General features: G+C 36.1%; 2 protein-coding genes across 2 annotated transcripts in view; one reads left to right on the top strand and one right to left on the bottom strand.

The window, feature by feature from the left end:
- The first annotated feature begins 553 nt into the window (after positions 1–553).
- On the top strand, positions 554–10,172 carry sult4a1 (sulfotransferase family 4A, member 1). The gene is made up of 7 exons (XM_039667809.2): positions 554–876; positions 4,671–4,801; positions 4,915–4,995; positions 5,555–5,681; positions 5,776–5,870; positions 7,431–7,569; positions 8,804–10,172. Exons 1-7 carry the CDS (start codon positions 708–710, stop codon positions 8,914–8,916), a joined length of 855 nt encoding a protein of 284 aa, XP_039523743.1. The 5' UTR covers positions 554–707; the 3' UTR covers positions 8,917–10,172.
- mpped1 (metallophosphoesterase domain containing 1) overlaps positions 1,361–22,482 on the bottom strand; it is a 71,488-nt gene continuing 50,366 nt past the window's right edge. The window contains exon 7 of the mRNA XM_089127063.1: positions 1,361–1,906. Coding sequence (XP_088983189.1) covers positions 1,827–1,906 — 80 coding nt within the window. The 3' untranslated portion in view covers positions 1,361–1,826. The remainder of the gene's footprint in view (positions 1,907–22,482) is intronic.

The following is a 22,482-nucleotide window of genomic DNA, read 5'->3' as shown; positions in this document are numbered from 1 at the left end:
CTAGCCTATATATTAAATATAAATAGCCTACTTCTAATGTTTAATTTTTTTTTTAATAATTCTTAGAATACAAATGTCTCCAGGCAAAAATCATCCTGAGAAGTATGCAGCTCAATAGATGCTTTTGTTAATGCTATGTAGGCTATTCTCCTTATGCACTTATAGTCAGGCCTATCAGTAGCATTTAAAACACTCTTGTCTTTAGTAATTTGGTTTTCATATCATTAACGAACATAATTATGCATTACATAATGCTAAAAATAGCTTAGATCGTATGATATACTCTTGGCTATAATACACTTATGTAAGTGTAGCCTACATGCAATGTGTGCTATTTGACTGAGAAATCAGTCAAACGTGATGTAGTCTATTAAAGCATGAATGGATTCAGCTTTCTCACTCAGCAACCACAATTCTATCGTTTTACTTGTAGAAACGCGTTGTTTATTTACATAACCGATGAAGAGCTGGCGTGCTCGAGGACCCGCCCCGGACGACTGGTGCTGATGCTGAGCATCACTGAGAGAATCCTATTACATCATCTCTACGCCACCTGATTGGCTGAAGGTCAAGGCGCAAGCAAAGCGACACGTCTTACCAAACAATCAAGGGCTGGTGGCGGATATTTAATGCGTCCTCTTCTCCCCAAATCTTTTTTTTTTTTAAACAATCCCTACGAGCTTTTCGTGCTGTAATCGTTTGAAGGCATGGCGGAAAGCGAGGTGGACACGCCGAGCACCCCGATTGAATACGAGAGCAAATACTTCGAGTATCATGGAGTTCGACTCCCTCCTTTCTGCAGGGGCAAGATGGACGAGATCGCCAACTTTTCGTTAAGAAGTAGCGACATATGGATCGTTACATACCCCAAATCAGGTATGAAATCAGTTTACATGCGCACGCTTTTCCTTCATAGCGGATGTAGAGGTGTTTTACCAAAATAAACGCACGTCACTTTTTTGCATATTTATTTTTAGACAATATGATTTAGAATGCATCAAAGCATGTTTCAGATAGCTTGTGAATATAATAAAATACATAAAAACAAACATACTAATATGCATATTTATGTTTGTTTAGTGAAAATACCACTTTTAAAAACACGATTAAAAATGTGTTTACTTTGATGTGTCTCACCAATGGCCTGGATTGTATTGCCAATATTAGTATAGGCTACTTAATATATTAGTATTATAAAAGCAGCCTGGCCCTAATCATGTCTGGTCCACCCTGAGAGTCTGATGGCCATGTTATCTTAGAGCTAATGAGTTTGATGAAAAAAAAGGTGCAAAGTTGCTTATTTTAGACATTTTGTGTGATGTTCGGTTAATAAGAACGACAAATCAGAATTCTGGGTGCATGTTTCTATTGTGTGTTGATGTGAAAAACAGCAAGATGAAATGTTTGCCATGCCCACACGTGTTCATTCACTGCAGAGGCGCTGTTTCCTTATATATTGCTCCATCTCCCACGCATGCTTGTCAGTTTACTTGTGTAATTTACTTGTTGTCCTGCATCAAAAAAAAGCAATTTAGACCGGAACATGCATTACATTGCATTCAATGATTCAAACCTGCTTTCACTTGAGAAGCCATAAAGAAATCCATGCATGGCTTGTAAACAACATTAGGACGGTCTATATAAATGAAAGCATTTGTTTAATACGATGATTGCTCCGTTATAAAGAGAAGATTTGAGAAGTAGACAGACAGCAGTGAGAGAGTGAGAAGGGTCTGAAATGACTTGGCTTTGCAGAGGATGATGTGTCGCACCAGCATCTGTGTAATTGAGTCCGGAGAGCCGAGGAAAGGCTGAGCTCTGCTGCGTTACACACTGAAATGTGTCTCCAGTGGGGCCGTGATGGATGGCAGGTCAACAGAGTCGCACGTTGCACTGTCAGTCGAATCTGCAGAGTAAACAGACATTGTCTTGTTGATACTGTAGGTGCACTGTACTGTACAAGCTTGATACTTCTCAAATAAAAACAAAATCAATTGAGGAAGCTTGCATTTTGTTTTCAAGTCCAGTGGGAGGAAGTGGCCATCAGGAGGGTAATGTGACCCTGTTGGTGTGTTTTCTTGAAGCGGATTGATTTTTTTTTAACAAAATTGGTCGCAAATCAAACACATTCTCATTTTTTTTATCACTTTTATTTGACTGTCAGCCAGGAAAGGAGTAAAATTGATTTCAAATGGATTAACAAACCCACGTCATCGTTACACTGACACATAGACCTTGTGTTTGTAAGTCCTGGATTCATAAAATTAATTCCAGATCTTTCAAGTCGCTATTTATTTCTGTGTGTTGTTCCTTTAAAAGCAAGCATGCAGAATTTAATGTTCTCTAATCATCATTAATGATGTACTGAATCCAATCAATGAGAGTTCAATGTACAGTAATGTCAAAAGTGATTTGTTTTAATGACCCTACAAGTTCGATTGAACCATCAAAAAGCGAGGAACATATTTTATTTAAAAAAATATTTTAAATATGAAGGAAGAACAAACCCCTAAACATGGTTAAGGTGTTTATCTGGCAAAATGATTTGGCAAAAAAGGCAAAAACCACAGCTACAGTGCACAAACAGAATGCATTGGAAAAACGACATGCTCACAGGAAAAGCATACATACTGTACAACATGATCAGTTAATAATATTTTGTTAGTTCTCTCTTGTTTTTGCATGCGTTCAAGATTTATTTGTATAACAGCTTGGCCAATAATGATATCCGCAAAATTTGGCATGTTTCATTGCGTTATCACAAAAAAATTGAATCCAAGCTCAACTATGCAATATGATTACATAATCTTTAACACATTTTAAATAAAGGGTGACGATGTCAATTTTCACAGGCTAGACATCACTTTTGGCCACTACTGTATATGATTTCCCTCCCAAAACAACAAGCAAAAAAAGAAAAGAAAAACAATACATTTAATATTTAAAGCACTTAGCTAATTCTGATGTTATATACACAAAGTCCAACCTAAAAAAATGACTAACTATAACTATTCCAATAGCTGTAAATAGATCAAATGAATGGTTATTGAATGTTTAATGGAGAACCTCAACTGGATATATATCATGGTTGATACCTCTGTTGTAGGATATATATATATATATATATATATATATATATGAAGAGTTCAGATGCAAAAGCCTCTAAGTGCCATTTGAAATTTTCTTCTAGAATGATAATTTTTATCAAGCTTGTATATTTAAGTTCAGTAATTTCACTTAAATGACAATTCATAGGTAATCTTCATCCCCATTTAAGTGAAATTAATGAACTTAAATACACTAGCTTGATAAAAATGATCATTTTAGAAGAAAATTTCAAATGGCACTTAGAGGCTTTTGCATCTGAACTCTTCATATACACGTTATATGGTTAAATTATATAATTGCATAATACTCAAATACATAAACTTGCACCAGGGCCCTAGCTATGGCCCAGTATATGATTACATGAAGAGTTCAGATGCAAAAGCCTCTAAGTGCCATTTGAAATTTTCTTCTAAAATTACCATTTTTATCAAGCTTGTATATTTAAGTTCAGTAATTTCACTTAAATGGCAATGAAGATTACCTATTAATTGTCATTTAAGTGAAATTACTAAACTTAAATATACGTACAAGCTTGATAAAAATGGTCATTTTAGAAGAAAATTTCAAATGGCATTTAGAGGCTTTTGCATCTGAACTCTTCACATACATTTTAGAATAACTTGATTGTCCTTTTAAGAGGAAGGGCCTGTCAGAAAGCATTGTGTGTTTATTCTGTTATTTAATGAAGTTAATTTATACTTATCTGCTCTCAAATCAGCCAAGAGTAAACAAAACTGCTCGATGAGAGCGAAAGAGACGCATTATGATCATTTCAAGGTCATTTTTGCATTATGCCCTTGTTGTGTGCTCCCATAAGGCCTGAAAACTCATAAAGAAATATGAGTTCTGCTGAATTGGCAAAACAATCTCTTCTACTAAACAAGCTCAACTAAACGGAAGATAGTCACATGCCGGCCTGTTCATTTCATCGAAAATGGGCAAAAATAAGAAGTGAAAGAGGACACTGATACGCCTCCACACAAACACACACAACAAAGAGTGTGAAAATAAAATCTACTTGATTATATACGATCAGTCCACAAACTTGCATTTTTCAGGCTTTTTAGAGGATCCAAATAAAACTGGCCAGGCTTTAAAGGCTCTTTTGTCAGTTGTCTAATGCTTGTCATGTGTTTCTGTCGTCCATAATTACTCTTACAATTAATTTGTTATGGCTTATAAATATTTCATTTGTACATTTTGTGCAAGATATTTTCGTGGAATATACTGACCTACATCTTCCAGTTGGTCAGTACATTAAACAAAATATCCTTTTATTAACATCAAAGCTAAATGTCAGAACAAACTTACATAACAAATAGATAAATACAATTAAAATATCCTCATTAGCTGGGATGGTCAAAAATAGAAAATAAAATAAAATAAAAAAGTCAACCAAAGAATGGTTTTAAAATGGTTTTGGGGTTGCAGGTTAGGCTATATTCAGGCAAATGCATTAGTTTTCTAATACTCAATTCAGTTAAGTATAGCAGGCAAAGTCATCTTTTAACCATCAATAATACATCCGATATGACTTTCCTTCCTGCCTCTCACACACACAGGAACGAGTTTGTTACAGGAGGTGGTGTATCTGGTGAGCCAGGGTGCGGACCCAGATGAAATCGGCCTCATGAATATTGATGAGCAGCTTCCTGTGCTGGAATACCCACAGCCGGGGTTGGAGATTATCCAGGTAAACTCTCTCTCACATGCACACATTTACCAAAACTATGGCCTTCAGCATGAGAACGCTGACCTCTGACCTCTTTAAATGACAAAATGACAGTTAATTTTTTGTTTATGTAGGAACTGACGTCGCCTCGTCTGATCAAAAGTCACCTGCCGTACCGATTCCTGCCCACAGCCATGCACAATGGAGAAGGAAAGGTCAGCTGGAACACAATGCAACATGTTAATCATGTCTTCCAATCGTTCATTTGGGTCCATTCCCTCAAAACTTTCTCTATTATTATACATACCATTGATACCTTTATTCAGCAAGGATGCAATAAAGTGTTTTAAAGTGACAGTCAAGACATTTATAACATTACAAAAGATTTCTGTTCTGATTTCGGAGTTATTTTGATATTTCTATTCAATCAAAGCATCCTGAAAAAAAGTTCCAGTTCCCACAAAAATATTAAGCAGCACAACTGTTTTTAACATTGAAATAATTAGAAATGTTTCTTTACCAGCAAATTAGCATATTAGAATGAAGGCTCATGTGACACTGGCGATTTAAATTAAACTATGCCATCACAGTAATTCATATCATTTTAAAGGCTATATTAAAACTATTTTTGATCAAATAAATGCAGCCGTGATGAGCACAATAGTGTACAATGAATTGCATTTGTATTTTACCTTGCTTATGGTGTAAAGAGTCTTTTCATCAGTGATTCACTTTTTGTACAGATTTTGATATGAATATGAGTATGTCCTCTAGGTGATATATATGGCCAGGAACCCTAAAGACCTGGTGGTGTCCTACTACCAGTTTCATCGCTCTTTACGAACCATGAGCTACCGGGGAACGTTCCAGGAGTTCTGCAGGCGATTCATGAATGACAAGTGTGAGTGAGAGACATTACACAAAAGTGACAGATTTGCTCAAAAGGAAAGTGTATGAGAATGAATTTTTTTTGTCTGGTTCCCGTTTCTGTGCAGTGGGATACGGTTCCTGGTTTGAGCATGTTCAGGAGTTCTGGGAGCATCGCATGGACTCTAATGTTCTCTTTTTGAAATATGAGGACATGTACAAGGTACCACCTGCATTGACACACACACACACACACACACACACTATAATGTACTATTATAGTATTTATGATTATTTTGAATAGCATTCATTCAAGTTTTAGTAATTCTGGTATGTGATTTTATATATGTATATACATACATACATACTTTTTTATGTATAGCTTTTAGTCACTTAGAAATGTTAGTACTTGTACCTCAACTTATTTCAGGCATTTGCCAAGGCAATATTTCTAATATTCATTTAAGTTTTTAAGTTGATGTTTTTCCATCTATTATTTACATTTAATATTATTTCAAGTATCGAAAACTATTTTTTAATAGTTTTAGTCGACAATAATAACACTTTCGGCTTTAATTCAGTTTCCTGTAAAGTGTGATGCAGAGATGGAGTGTTCTGCTTCATGCAATCTTTAAAAAATAGTAGTGTACAGTATATTCAGTGTTCACTATTTCTTATTTCAGTAAGTGGTGCATTAGTATTGTATTTTGAACACGCTCTCTTCGAAATTTGTCAATGTAGTATCAGTACAAACAATCACACATTATTACAGTTGGTAACAGTTCCTGAAAAGTTTGATAGTAGTGTGATAGGTATGCATAGGAGGGGAATCACAGATAGTCAGTCTGCTTGGATATGTTGTTTCCATAATCTTTATGGTGTAATGCGATTAAGAGAGCTCAGAGTCCAGAAACAGACAAACAGAGACACACTGCATGTGACAGAGGCAACAGACTAATGTACAGAAACATATAGATAGATAGGACACCATGTTCCAGTAGTCTGTGAAGAGGTCAGAGACTATGCTGAACATAAAGGATATTATGTATGTTAATATAAATTATGGTAACACTTTAAAATAAGCCACCATTTGCATTAACTAGCATGAACTAACAATGAGCAATATATATATATATATATATATATGTAACCTTTATTAAAAATGTTTGTCAGTTCCTAGTGCATTAACTAATGTTAACGCAGATACAACCTTTGTATTTAATAATGTATTAGGAAATGTTGAAATTAACATTAACTAACATTAATAAATGCTGTAGATATATTAATAAATGCTGAATAAATAGTATTGTTCATTGTTAGTTTGATAACTAAAGTAGTTAATAAATGTTAACAAATAAAACCTTATTGTAAGGAGTTATATATTTAAAACCATGGTTTTCATTGTTTCAGCATTTCATAAGTAAAAGAAATATGAATTAGATTGCTATCATTGTTTAAAAGTTTAACATGTTTTAATAACATATAAACAAATAGCAAAAGTTGCACATACATGAATTGGTCGCTTTGCATAATGTACTTTAGGAATTTAGTTTTTCTGGACACAGAACAGCTGGTAGATAAAAAGTCAGCTGCACCTCGAGGTCCCTAAAATCATTTGGCAAAGTTAATTATGTTGTAACAGACGTATTTTTAATAAGCCTATTACGTGTTCATGTATTTATCTGAGTAAGACCAAGGTGTGAGTCATAATTACATAACTGAAAGACTGTCATTCTCTCTTTCTCTCCACCTTTCCTGCTGCCTGTAATTGTTGTCTCTGGAGGATCTGGGGACCCTGGTGGAGCAGCTGGCTCGATTCCTGGGTATCGCGTGTGATAAAGCCCAGCGGGAGAGCATGGTGGAGAGCTGTAACCAACTCATTGAGCAGTGCTGCAACTCCGAGGCCCTGTCCATCTACCGGGGTAAGAAACAGACGACAGGAGAAAAAGGGGGCGCTCGAAGGTATAAACGGGGGGCGTAACAAGGCTAAGGGTCGGGATAGTGTACATTCAGAAGATTGCTATGCAAAATAAACCTCTTCAGTAAGTAAATAATTAAACACGAAATATTAATTTGACATTTTATTAGCTCATAACGATGGTATGCTGACTTCAATGGGGAAGTCAATAGACCTTATTCAGAGCTGCGATATGACAGGTATGAAAGTGAGGCTGTGAGGGATAGTACCGTGTTTCCAATGGCATCCGCTGTAAAAAGCTGAATAAAGCTCCTAGATTACTTACAATTTTCCACAGCTTACATTGTCGGGAGTTTTTTGTCAACTGAAATTTCTTGGAAAGATATTTTTCCAGTGTTTCATGAGCAGAACAATCCGAAAACACATTAAATAACAGTACAGCCCATTGAAGAGATGCATGACCATCCCTCACAGCCTCGCTTTCATTCTCATTAAAAATCAAAGATGGCGCTTTTTTGGGGGGGCCGTCAACTGTCTTTAAGAGACTTCACATCACAAACACAAAGAGAAGCTTGTTGAAGTTTGAATTTACTTAAGTACTGTATTAATTGCAATGTTTCAAGCAAGGTCATGCCTGAGAGTGTCTTTATGTGGGTGCACGTCAGTGGGGGGCATGCAAATACTTTCCTGGGCCTGCAGAAACGGTTTGGGAAACACTGCCATCATGTGGTGAATATGCATGGTGCATCTTTATTTCTATGGAAATTGCTGTTGCTATCTGTTGTCTTTGTCCTATTATTTTGTTATTATTAAACTTTAAGAGGATTTGCCATTTATTTGACATTATTTTATAATTTGCACTTTAGTTTTCTGTTTTGTTGTTTTCTTGTGTCTTGTTCTGTTCTTTTAGTGCATGGATTCTTGGCTTGCCATGATGCTGACTACTCACTACATACAGTACACTAGGGAGTACTTATTATATTAACAGTGAACATGAAGATGGAAAATGTGTGTGAGAGAGGTACAGAAGGTGAGTCTGGATGATGTCAAGTCTTTAAGCAATGTTCTGGATCCGATTGCCATAATATTGGGGTAAAGGTAGAAGGGGTAAAGTTCAAAGATTTTGAAAACACTGAGGAACTGAGGAATGAATTATTCTCTTGTTTAACTAGTGTTGAAACCAAAACTGTGAGGTAATTTTAAAATCAAGAGCCTAACTCTATTTTCATCTGCTTCAGGTCGTTTTGGGCTTTGGAAGGACGTTTTCACCGTGTCCATGAACGAAAAGTTTGATGGTGTTTACCGACAGAAGATGGCAAAGTCTGACCTGACCTTTGACTTTAACCTGTGAGGAAGCGACACTGGACTATCTGTTAACCGCTCAAACAACCAACCAATCACCTGCTGTGCTTAATGTCACCTGATGGACGTTCTCCATCCAGATTTTATCTTTCCATCCCCGCCATCTCTTGCTCATCAGTGCTTTCATTGGCCACCCAAAAGTTAATTCTTAGTACAGTAACTAAGAGTCTTTTTTTCTCTTGTGTATTTGTATTAACATTGCATTAGTGTAAGCACAGTGCTTGTTGCATTTGCACATTGTACAGAGCTATTCCATATCCCAAAGGCGCTTATGAAATGTGTATTTATTAAAAATTAGAAATGAAAATGATTTAGACTATATTCTATGCTTAAGCCCTTACGACAAACTCTCAGGAGGATTCTTGAAATCATTGGCTAATAGATGCACCAAATATGCAGTCATCCAATCACAACTCAGGTTGTAAAAACCTGAGCCTCATGATGAATGCTGATTGGCTCCTGGCCAAAAGATCTTAACGTATGTGTGGAATGTCATTTCGCTGCTTCTTGTGCACCTCTCTTAGTGGCTTCTAGACTTATATGGTATGTATAGTATGGCTATTCATTGATACCGTAATGAAAAGTAATTCACATTGTTGTTATGTTCACTTGATTACATCTATATTTTCATTTTTGAGTCTATTTGCATGATCCCCCAGGACCATACACTCTGTCGAAGAGTAGGAAGGGGATCTTTTTAAAACATTTCATTTCAAATCATACTTTAATGCATCAGAAGTGTTGTTATGAGCAGATATGAGTTTGTATTTCATCATTATGTTTTGGTCTAGATGCGTAAGGTGAACTCAGATACCAGCACTCATAACAAAGTGACTTGTAACCTCACATATCCAACAATTGCTGTCTTCAGAATGGAATACTAGCATACTATGTACTATACAATCAACCTGAGTGTGTCCCAATCAACCTGAATGTACCCTACAGTATGCTATTGTCAAAAATGAGTATGTATGCATTATGCCACTAAATAGTTCAATCAGTTGTATGCCACATTGTCACATGACCTCATTAGGTGCATGTTTAATTCAGAGAGCGATGGTTGTGTCAGAAAATAAAATAACTATTTTGCATTTTCCGATCCCAAAAATCTCTTGGCATTCTGATCATATAATGACACGATAACATATTACATCTGGTTCATTTGCAACACATTTTGAATTGAAGGTTGAGTGCATTCTGTATTATAGTTTCAGCCATGGAATAAACAACATCATTTATCTCAAAGTTCTGACTTTTTTTTTCTCTTGCGAGTTTTCTTGCTCACAATTTCGACTTTTTTCCTTCTACGTTTATATGCCGCAATTGGCTTTATGCACAGCTGCACTACTTATAGCAGAAGACACTAGCAGGGTTTAAACCCCAGTTGTGCTGTTGGGGCATGTTGTGACACTGTGTTAATGTGCTCCTATTAGAAATATGCTATTATATTCTATACTTTTATGAATTCTATTGAGAAAACAAGAGAAACATAAATAAAGACTGAGAGTCAATGTTCAGAAATTATTATGTTTTGAACTATGCTGCATAGCTGTGTTTTCCAGTGTGTTTGTTGTTATAATTAGTATATTTTTAATTGTTTAAAAATGTCATTATTTTATATGAAAAAAAGTTAATAATTGTTAATAATTAATAATTTTATAAAGAAAATATTTTGGTTTGACTTGTATATTTTTTATTTATTAGATCAGATAACATTTTAAGCTGTCATATGTTGATGTTACAATGTACCCCACCTATGGGGCATGTTGTCACATCTCACTTCCATTCTTTCAGGGTAAATAAAGAAAAAAGTATACACTATGTATTAATAAAACAAAACCACATAATTGTACTAGACATGTGGTAAATTAATGTAGGGGGAAAAAAATTCTCTAAACCCTAAAAGTAAATTTACACAAATTGACAAAGTCAAAAAGTGTTACATTGTCATCGCCCTCCCCTAATCTGATATTTTATGCATACAGAAATTGTGCGTATACTGTATACACACTGTACTGTATACTATAGACATAGTAAGAGTATAGTATGCTATTGAGCACATGGCTGAATTTGAAATAGCATACTATTACAATTTCTCCCCATATAGCAAATAGTATTAGTGTGCAATTCCGAATTCAGCCAATCATTTAATTCAGGAGAGCGGCTGTGTTGTCATAAAGACCTGAAACATCACATCCAATCACGAAGCTGCATTATCACAGTCACTGAATTTATTACTCTACACACTTTTCTCTTTCTTCACACTCACATATCACACTACCTTTCCAGTGCTTAATGTCTCTGGTATTAGCCGGATTCCCCACGTCTTCACTGTGTGGGACTCAACAGAAACTCATTGGCTATAGCCTATGTATCATGCTGTTTGATGGAACTCCACACATTGGGTTTTTCAGTCTTGCTTGCTGGTTTATTAATAAAGTGACATCTTCAGGTCTTGAATTTCAGTATGCCTACTGTTTGTTTCTGCTATTTTTCTTGCCAAGAGCGTAAATACAACGTGTCAGTCTTAAAAAGACGGCTAACACAGAGGCTTAAATCTAAGATGCTGGATTAACAACAGTTGGAAACTGAAGCATGCTGAGTACAAAGAGGTTTCTGAACAATCACAGATGGCACCAAAGGACAAGTTAAGTTCCTATGGCAACAAATCATTGCCTCTGATATACATGTGTCCTTTAATCGCCAATCAGGCATTAAAAAGAAAGCAGTGTGAGCACCATTTTTAATGTTACACCAGTACATGGTCTCATTGAATAGTGTTATTAAAGGAATAGTGTGCCCCCAAATTAACAAATAATCATTTGAGGGTATACTTTACAAGAGACAAAAGCCCTCATAATGCATTAAAAACTATATTTTCGGTTACATTTCAGGGTCCGGTGGAATATAAAACAGTCATAACTTATCATTTTCCAACTAAAACCATATTGTATCTAATCAGTACCTTCTCATCAATGAGTGAATGGCTGCACTTTTGAATGTTACCATGTTAATTCACCCCCTTTTAATTAAACAAATTGAGAACTAGTGTCATGTAAAAAAATATATATATTTTTTAGCATTATTCCTGAGAATTTTTTATTTTAATATATTATTAGATAGATTATTAAAATTATACCGGTTGATTTGAGTATTTTAATTTATTAATAATTCCCCTTATCTCCTATCACTGCATTGGTCTTTTAAAAACAATTTTTAAATTGCATTCATCCGGTGAATAATGAACCCCCTGAAGACCTTGAAATGTATAATTGCTCAAACATCATCTTCTCATACATGCCAGATGGATACAAATGATACAAAGAAGGCTCCATTATGCATTTAAAAAATATTAATAAAGCATTTATTTGTAAAAGACCACAGTGCTCACCCCTAAAGTGACTAATAATTAGTGATGAAAAGTCACACACTCTCAAAGCCAATAGAGGGCAGTGCAGTCTAAAGGCAGAAATATTGCAGAAACAGATTTTACAATTGATCTTTTATCATCTGAAACAGCTTGATAAGGTTGTTGGGGCATTTTTTCGGTAAGATTTTCAACACGTAATTAACAATATTCATTGTGCTATCTCAAGCTAAATTAAACACACATCGTCATCTTTATTGGGATATAATTGAATAAGGTTAATTAAAAAACGTCCTCTGGGAAAGAAAGTTAGTAAAACTGGGATAGAACTGGGTGAAAAGTAGAGACAGAGTGTGTGTGTGTGTGTGTGTGTGTGTGTGTGTGTGTGTGTGTGTGTGTGTGTGTGTGTGTGTGTGTGAGAAAGAGAGATGTAACACAGTGATATTCTGTTTGCAGTGTCAGTCTGTGCAAGCGCCCCAGGTTGCCCACTTCTGCTCTCTCCACATCTCTCGCTTCTCTCATCAAACACAGTGAGTTATGACTGTCAGAAAGCTGGTTGCTGCAATATTGTGCTCTTGAGTCCTGCTCATAAAAACTGCACTGTATTTACTGGGCTCAACGGGAAGGGTGGCCTGATGGCTTGGGCCTGGGATGGAACTGTCACTTGCTATTGCAAACTTTTCTTGAATATTTTGAATACTTATTTTGTGAATTCTGCTGATGTAATAATGGCACCACATTATGCTGCAAGGATAAGGTTAAATGAGGTTTGTTGAAATTGTGACTACTGATAGTCTTTAGTTTAGATGGGTTGTATATAATATAATGAACTATTTGATGTAAACAATGTGTACTGAAAAATAAGTAGTTGTTTTAGATTGTTTGCAATTTCTAGCAAAAGTTCTTATGTTTATAGTTTTCAGGGAGTTACAATATCACAAATTCCAGCTATTATTGCAAATTATAATGTCAATTAATGTGTAATGAAAATTTTAAATAGATTTTTTTTTCCTGGAACTAATATAAATAATGTATAATGTTGTTTGGTGCATGAACTGTGTAAATAAAGACTAAATGAAATCTAAATAAAATATTTATTTCAGGTTTTCATTCATAACAGGCTCTATTGTGTAAAATCATGCCTCATGTCACAACAAAGAGCCCTGAAAAAACAGCTCAAGTTTTTTTTATAACAATTTTTAAAGAATATGGTGTTATTTAGCAGTGTAACATGGTCAATGGACTTAATTCACTTCTGATCAGATATAAATGATCAAATGATCTATTCGATGTATCAGCCAATCAGATTCAAGAATTCAATAATGACGTAAAATCTTACTTAATACACAACTGTCTTCTTCCTTTCCCCCTAGAGACCATCACCAATCCTACCAACCGAAATGAACACACACATACACACGTATAATTGCTCCTTTCATTCCCTATGAAAAAAACTGGAAACACACAATTTTACCCAAATTGTACCCAAACGTGACAATAAAACTCAATAGAACCCTTTTAATATCTGCTGACAAAGTTGCTGCTTAGAAAAAAGTTTATACAAATATTATTTAGTGGCAATATATAATCTATAAGAGCACATGGCCTGGTACATGTTGATCTCAAAAAAAAAAAAAAAAAAAAAAAGTTAACCAACATGTGAGAGAAAATTAGTTGACATTGGAAAGCAATATTTAAAACTTGTCATCGACAGTAAAAATCAGTGTTGACATATTCTTAAATGACTATAAAGTTGTGAATTTATAGCACACAGTTTCATTTTGACTGTAATTACTTTGAAAGTATGAGAATTAATACAACTAGATCTTTATAAAAAATGCAGCATTTTATTTATACAAAAATATAATTCCAAACATTGCCATATATCATTTATAGCCTGCAGAATATTAAAACCATTTTACCCGTAGCCCTATTAAAGAGACAATAGATATTAAATTGTCCTTTACTTGAATTGGCCCTACAAGATAAACAATTATTTTTTTTTTCTCCTTAAACTGATCTTAAGAATACGGTGGCAGACGGAATGAAGATTACCAAGTTAATTGTTCATTTAAGAACAATCTGGACTGGTTATAAGTCCCCCACTTATGCTGAACACATGCACACACACACACACACACACACACACACACACACACACACACACGGTTTCCTTTTTGAGGGTGACTTTTCCTTCCTATAAATTACAACTGGGCTAAACCATATTGCAGAACATCTTATTTGCTCCCCCTTAAGGTGTCAAAGACAGAGAAGAAATATTTCCAATTATGCAGGTTCAGGTGTGCAATAATTTCCCTCATCCAACCGCACAAGGCAAAATGTAAGTGCGAGAAGAGAGCGTGTGTTTAAGCGGCGCGCATCAGTGTCACGTCAAGTGTGTGTTTGTGTGATTCTGCCGAGGCTCTGCTGCACGGTCATAATTGTCTTTCTGTACGTCTTTGTTCCGTCTGGCCGCCTCCTTCTGACAGTTTGACTGCTCGCTTCAGTCTGCCTCTCCATACTGATGTCCTCCGTAATATCAGCCCTCCTCCTCCCCCGTCTGAGGGAAGTTGGGGAAAGTTTACTTTACGGGCCCATATCCTCCTCGCTAACGTTAACAGCTGCTGTGCTCCTGACATTTTGATGCGCGTTATTGGAATCGCTTTGCGCTTCGGGAATGACATGCCATTGGCGTCTTGTTTCAGCCTTTATTATTATTTCTTTGATTTTTATAGCTCTGTCTCTCATGCTGTCGGCACTCTATAAAAATTGAGAGCTGTGCACACTTCTCCACTGATCAATTATTTAACATGCAGGTCATTGCAATAGATGAGAAAAGAACACATGTGCGAATAATCGCGGTTACAGAGAGAAAAAGGATGAATAGGTAGGCAATTCGACTGTGGATCGCAACCCCAAAATCTGTTCTGTGCTGTGGACAAAAGGGGAAAGCAAGGCAAAATAAAAAGCAACAACATAGTTCAGATAGAAAAATAAATAAGAGGAGAACGTGCTTCTCATTAGCCTGCTTTAAACGGCAAGGTCATGGGTTCGGTTCCCAGGGAATTTGTGAACCGATAAAACTAAAAAAGTATGTCAAATGTAAATCTTTTCTTGTTGAGGTCATGTGTCCATCAAGTAGTTTTTTGCACAAATGATTTCAGAAGCTCAAACAGTAGAGCTAACAACGCCAAAGTCATGGGTTCGATTCCCTGGGAATGCATGAATTGATCAAATATGCCAAATCCATAAATTTAAATCTTTAGTTGTTGAGGTCATAGGTCGCGCAAGTAGTTTGGCACAGATTATTCCTGTAGTTTCAACACTACAGCTACACTCTCAGAAAAAAGGTACAAAAGCCATCACTATGGCTGTACCTTTTCAAAAGGGAAAACGTTTGTCCATTTTAGGTGCTAATGTGTAGCCTACATTTTAGGTGCTAATATGGACATTTGGGTGCTCATATGAACATTTTGATTTTAGGTGCTAATTTGTATATTTTAGATGCTAATGTGTACATTGTAGGTGCTAATATGTACATTGTAGGTGCTCATATGAACATTTTAGGTGCCCATATGAACATTTTAGGTGCAAATATGTCCATTTTAGGTACTAATATGTACATTTTAGGTGCAAATGTGTACATTTTAGGTGCTAATATGTACATTGTAGGTGCTAATGTAGAGATTTAGGTGCTAATATGAACATTTTAGGTGCTAATATGTACATTTTAGTTGCTAACATGTACATTTTAGTTGCTAATATGTACATTGTAGGTGCTAATATGTACATTGTAGGTGCTAATATGTACATTGTAGGTGCTAATATGGACATTGTAGGTGCTAATATGGACATTGTAGGTGCTAATATGGACATTTAGGTGCTCATATGAACATTTTAGGTGCTAATATGAACATTTTAGGTGCTAATATGTCCATTTTAGGTGCTAAATTGCTAATATGTCCATTTTAGGTACAAATATGTACATTAATATGGATATTTAGGTGCTAATATGAACATTTTATGTGCTAATATGGACATTTAGGTGCTCATATGAACATTTTAGGTTCTAATATGAACATTTTAGGTGCTAATATGTCCATTTTAGGTGCAAATATGTACATTTTAGGTGCTAATATGGACATTTTAGGGGCTAATATGGACATGTAGGTGCTAATATGAACATTTAGGTGCTAATATGTACACTTTAGGTGCTATTATGTACATTTTAGGTGCTATTATGCACCATTAGGGTACCAATATTTAGGTACTTTTGAAAAGGTACAGCCCCAGACAGCTTTTGTACCTTTTCTTCTGAGAGTGTTACAACACCAAAGTCATGGGCTCGATTCCCAGGGAATGCATGAACTGATTAAGCTGATAAAAAAATATATGACAAATGCATAAATAAGCATGTAGTTTAGCACAAATGATTCCTGTAAACAGTAGAGTTGCTATATGCCAAATTCATGGGTTAGATTCCCAGGGAATGCATGAATTACAAAAATGTAATCCTTAAATGCAAGATGGCAATATAGACAGGATGCATGATGTCTGCAACCTTGAAAATATCAAGACTTACATGGTAAAGAAAATATGATCCAGGTTCACTTGCACCAATAATAAACATGGTTTGCACAGTTTGTGCAATATTAAAACATTCAAATGATTTTGTTTACTTTTGTACAATCATTTTAAACCCATTTTGGCTTGTCACTTGATGTCCAATCTGGGTCCCGAAGCAAACCCAGTAGAGAAGCATCATACTAGAGTAAAATGAGTGTTAATGCATTGTCTTGTCAGTCCTGGTGCATCACTGAATGGGAGAGAGGCTTCAGTCAGTGCCAGAACTGCCATCTGCCGAAGTCCTCTGTGAATGCGCTAGTGTTAAGAGCCCAGCCCGGGCTCCATTAGCCACACACACATGCAGTAGATACGTGTTAATGAAAAACTATGCGCTCTATTATAGGACCCACTCTGACTGACTCTTCAGGGACTTCGTGCGGTGGATTAGAGCATTTTCAGGATGTAGGGCGCTTCATAGGAGACTGTGCTTTGATTATGCGTGACTGAAATAGGTGTCTGCTTGTGTGTGGCTTGCTTTGCTTACTGTGCAGCATGTGTGTTTTGAGGTTGAAAGCCCTGTCCCTGGGAGCAAACCTGCAAAAACAAGAATTCCCATGCGAGGCTACTCTTAGTGTTACCCAGAGTTCTTAATACTTTTTACTTCCGCTCTAGGATCGCACAATATACACAGGTTTAAATAAAGACATGTCAGTTAGGAAGTTAAATGTGCACTCAGTCATCTTAGACTTCTAGTGACGTGGATGCAGCATCATATCTTTGCCATATCAGGCAAAGACAAACAGCATGGCAGAAAAGCACTATTTGCAGTCAGCAATGACTCATTTATTCTGTGAGAGAAAGTGTCCAATAAGAAAGGGGTTATTATGATCAAATTTATTTAGATGGTCACATGGTCACACTTTTTTAGGCTATAGTGTCATGGCTGGAGTCTTCATCTCATGTCTTATTACTGAATGAGAAAAAACTGAAAAAAACTAGCTTTAAGAAAAAATGCTTTCGCCAATTTATGATCAATATCCAATTCAAAAAAGATAAAAAAATAAATTAAAAAATGACCTGCTTCTGGCCCCAAAACAGTTTAGAAACATATAATTATGATTTGATGTGACAATGCAACCTCACTTTGAACTACCCGTTTAATCTCCATGGAACAAGTTCAATTGTACAGTTGGTAAAATCATTTCCTGCAAATTACGAATTAATTTGAAAAAAAAAAAAGAGCGTGACTCGATTATCAAATAGCATTTTTGTGTCTCAGTTATTTTTATTCAAGGGCTAAATGCATTAATCTGCATCAGGCAGAGTGAGCCAGGAAGCGTAGGTGGTTTAAAATAATGCATTCATACTTTTTTTTTCTTTGTTCATGTTCCCGATATTAAGTAGGTTGTTTGTTTGCCGCATAATGAAATTGAGAAATTTACTAAATTAAATCAAAGTAGGCAAATTAGACCTACAGAGACACTCTTTCATTCTCCCTTTTACCACCTTCCACTCGTTCTGTCTCTGTTTATCCATTTTGCACTCTTTTTTCCCCAATCCCTCTTTGAACCGCTTGTTCAATCTCTTTCTTTGTTCTTTTTCGTTGCTTTCCAAACAGCCTCCTCCCTCTTTTCAGAGTTTGTGTATCTGTAACACCTTTTTCCTCTCCACCACCATCACATTTGCAGTATAAAAAACAATAAAACAGACATTTTCATATACGTTTACCTAGATAACTTTATAAAGACATTCAGTAGATTTCCATTGTATTTATATAAGCTATAACTACTATAACATTTTTATATATCAAAATCATACTATAAAATACAATTTTATTTTATTAAATTTTATTACAAATTAAATTATGTTATATAATATTACATTATAGTCATTTTTTTTTTATCTCCAAAGTCAATATGCACAAAGTAAGGTTTGTGATCTACCAAAAACAGATCAGTTCAGGATCACTAGCCACAGTGGCTAGTGGTTTTCCAAAGTTACCAGCTAATCAGCATTTTCACTGGCCACAATTTTGACCATCGATACCATGTGAAAAAACTGCAATATAGATACTTTTAATATCATATCATAATTTGGCAGCAGGTATATTCGGCTGCTGTCACTTTAAGACCCGACACACAGATTCATTATATTACAAATGCATGGTCTTCCTCAACTGTTTACGTTTACGACTGGCCTTTTGGTATTATTTTGTGGATTTGACAGTTTAAAGTTTAAACACAATAAGCTGCGAAAATTAAATCTGTGGGAATGAGTAAAATTATGCGCAATACGTGAATACATATTGGTTAAAAAAGACACAAGGTTAGGGTTAGGCAGAGTGTAAAAAGCATATATGCTTAAAAGAACGCTGACTTCCATTCATCTCATGATAAAACATATAAGATAAAACACAAGTTATATCATAGCAACATAACATAAAACATAACACAACAAACACTTTAACTGACTGATCAACTGTCATAAAACAACATAACAGCACAACATACCATAAAACATAACATACTATAAAAAGTAACATAAAACATAACAACATATAACAAACACTTAGCAGACCAATTAGCCGTAATAAAACGTAACAAAACATAACACATAACATAAAACCTAACACAACAAACAGACTGATCAGCCGAGCATCATCGCCTGTATAATTTATTGCGACAGTAGAGGTTATGTAGTTTATATTCAGCTCTCTGTTGCATTGTGGGACTTTGTGTTAACAGACAACACAACAAGCGCTTTCTTATGTCTCTGATGCTCGTAGACTAAAAAAATTAAAAAGCCCTGGTGGATTTTAGAAGAGAAAAGACAAAGAAAAAGAAAGTGAAGATCTATTAGAGGTTGCGTAAGCTGCAAACACACACATTTTGTCACAGATGCCCTGTACCCTTGTTCCTGTTTAATTATGGACGTCTAATTGGCACATGGTGACACTGGCGATAACACTCATGAAAATGTTTTGAGGTCTGGTGGTCCTCTAGCCATTCACACACACACACACACACACACACACACACACGCTGTAATAAGGCAGGACGCCAAGCTCAAAATAAAGCCAGTAAGCGGACGAACGCTTAATGGAAAGCTGGCTCTGCCGAGATTGCCGAGAGAGGGAGAAAGCTAAAGGGAACACATGCAATGGGAACGACAAGGGGATCAAATAATATAGATGAATAGAAATGAGATGGGGTCTCTATCTTTCAGCTCATTAATTGTTCAAGATATCCGTTCTTTTCTCCTTTGTGATTTGAACACACTTCTAATTAGCTCCGAATTCAGGAAGTTTAAGCCTTGTGAACTATATCTTTTTTCTCTCTTTTTTCTAAACCAACTGTTTCTACTGCTAATGTTTCCTGAATTGTAAGCTAACTTAATGCAGCTGTAATTGTCCAGCTTGTAGGATATGAAACGTTTTTACTCCTCTCCATGCTACTACAGACATTTGTATTCAAAATGGCATGGTGAAAACAAAAGACAGACAAGACGATAAAAGAGATGATCTTCCTCGGGCAATGTCTGCGCAGAGGTGAAACCGAGTGATGACGCAGTGATTCGATCGCACGAGCCCTCATTTAGTCTCCTCTGAGCCGCTAAACAGAAGTTTGGGCGGCTGGTGGCAGCTGAAGGCACACGTGGGAGGAGACTCTCGTTTTCAGAGCTTGATTTGGCAGCGGACCTAATAAGAGTTCAATTAAAGCAGAAGTTCTTTGGGCGACAGCAGGATGTGATTACCCAGGAGTCAGTGGGGTATATATAGTAGCTGTTCCTCTTTCCGTTCTCGTGCCAGGACCTGAGGGATGATGAGGGAGGTCCATTTGCACGAGGCATTATGACTGACTCCTTTCCCTCTGCTAAAAAATCTGCCAGGTTTCACAGGCCAACTGCAGGTGCCTTGCTAATGCACATCCCTGCAGCAGAAACGTACTCGCACAGTCATTATCTGAGGGAATTCACTAAGAATGAATGGATAGCGTCACATTATTTACTTGTTTGTAGAACCATTCACTATAGTTGGGGTTTTCAAACTGCACTCTTGAAAAAAGGGTTCATTGGGGTTCTATATATGAAACATAGGGTTCTTTACTCGACTCCAAAGGACCTTTTATGCTAAAAAAGGTTCTATAATGACAAGAAAGAACCCTTTTGGCACAAAGGTTCTTTATAGGATATTATTCATTCATATATTACATTATTCTGCAACATTTTGTAGTTGTAATTAAATTATTGTTTATTAAACTGTTGTAGTAACTTAATATCACATTTTAAATGCTGATAATTTACTCACCCCCATGTCATCCAAGATGTCCATGTCATTCTTTCTTCAGTCGAAATAGAAATTAAGTTTTTTGATGAAAACATTCCAGGATTTTCTCCATATAATGGACTTCAATGGGAACCAAACAATTCAAGGTCCAAATGAGAGTTTCAGTGCAGCTTCAAAGGGTCTTATCAAGCGAAACGATGGGTCCTTTTAAATATGAATAAAAAAGTTTAAGTGTTATAAGCACAAATGGTCGCCTTTCTCTGTTCTGTGATGAGCGTTCGTGACTCTCCAGTTCAAACTCGTTTATCGAAATGAAAAAATCTTTTTTCGAGTCATGACTCGAAGGGTCCTAGATAAGACCCTTATTCATCATCTGGTGTCGCTTAAAGCCCTTTGAATCTGAATTGAAACTCCCATTTGGACCTTGAACCGTTTGGTTCCCAATGAAGTGCATTATATGGAGAAAAATGCTGGAATGTTTTCATCAAAAACTGATGAAAACAAAGAAAGACATGGACATCTTGGATGACATGGGGGTGAGTAAATTATCAGCAAAAGTTTTTTTAAAAGTGAACTACTCCTTTAAATATAATCCTTACAAAATCATATAAAGTAATTCATTTATGCAGCAAAAAATATATATTTTGGTCACTTGCAAGAGGATGATATTTGGGAGTCCTTGACATCATGTTTGAAAACCTCTGTATTACAGGAATCATGTAAAAACATAATGGTGCAAAAAAAAAAAAAATGGAATTTGACATATGAGATCAATTCACCACTGTGATCCAGACACCAATAAGGTCTTTTAAAATAACAAAAATCTGTGCGTCTGTATAAATATATTCACTTATAATGCTCTTCTCCTTTAGATGATCTTTTAGATTAATTACTAGAAAACGTATCTTAACTTCTTCAGTTTACCACCTGCGTATCTTCCCTGTATCCCTCTCCACCCTAGCAAGTATTTGTCTGATAGAGTTGCACTCACGACTGTGATGATCCCTGCTCGTCCACGCTTTAGGGAGCAGGCTCCACGCAGTGAGATCAAGGCGTACACATCAATTGCAGCATATATTTTATGAGATGAAAGGGATGGTAAGGGTGCAGAAGTTCAGCAGGCCCGAGGCAGTTTCACGAGCTCCCGCCCATGTGGCTTTTTAACTTTGCGGATTGAAGCTAACCTAAAGGCAGTGACCGGGGCTCTCCGCCTGCTCACCTAGAACAAATATGGACACGTCCTTCAGCTCGAGCCGCTGAGGAGAATCAGGAATCGCTGTTTAACGAGAAAGAGATGGAGATGGAGTGGGAAATGTGAGGATTTAGGCTAATGAATC

Source organism: Pimephales promelas, chromosome 24, assembly GCF_988280905.1.
Source record: "Pimephales promelas chromosome 24, fPimPro1.hap1.1, whole genome shotgun sequence".
In the NCBI taxonomy this organism is placed as follows: Eukaryota; Metazoa; Chordata; class Actinopteri; order Cypriniformes; family Leuciscidae; genus Pimephales; species Pimephales promelas.
Note: the sequence above shows the minus strand (reverse complement) of the source record. Positions and strands in the feature narration are given on the sequence as shown.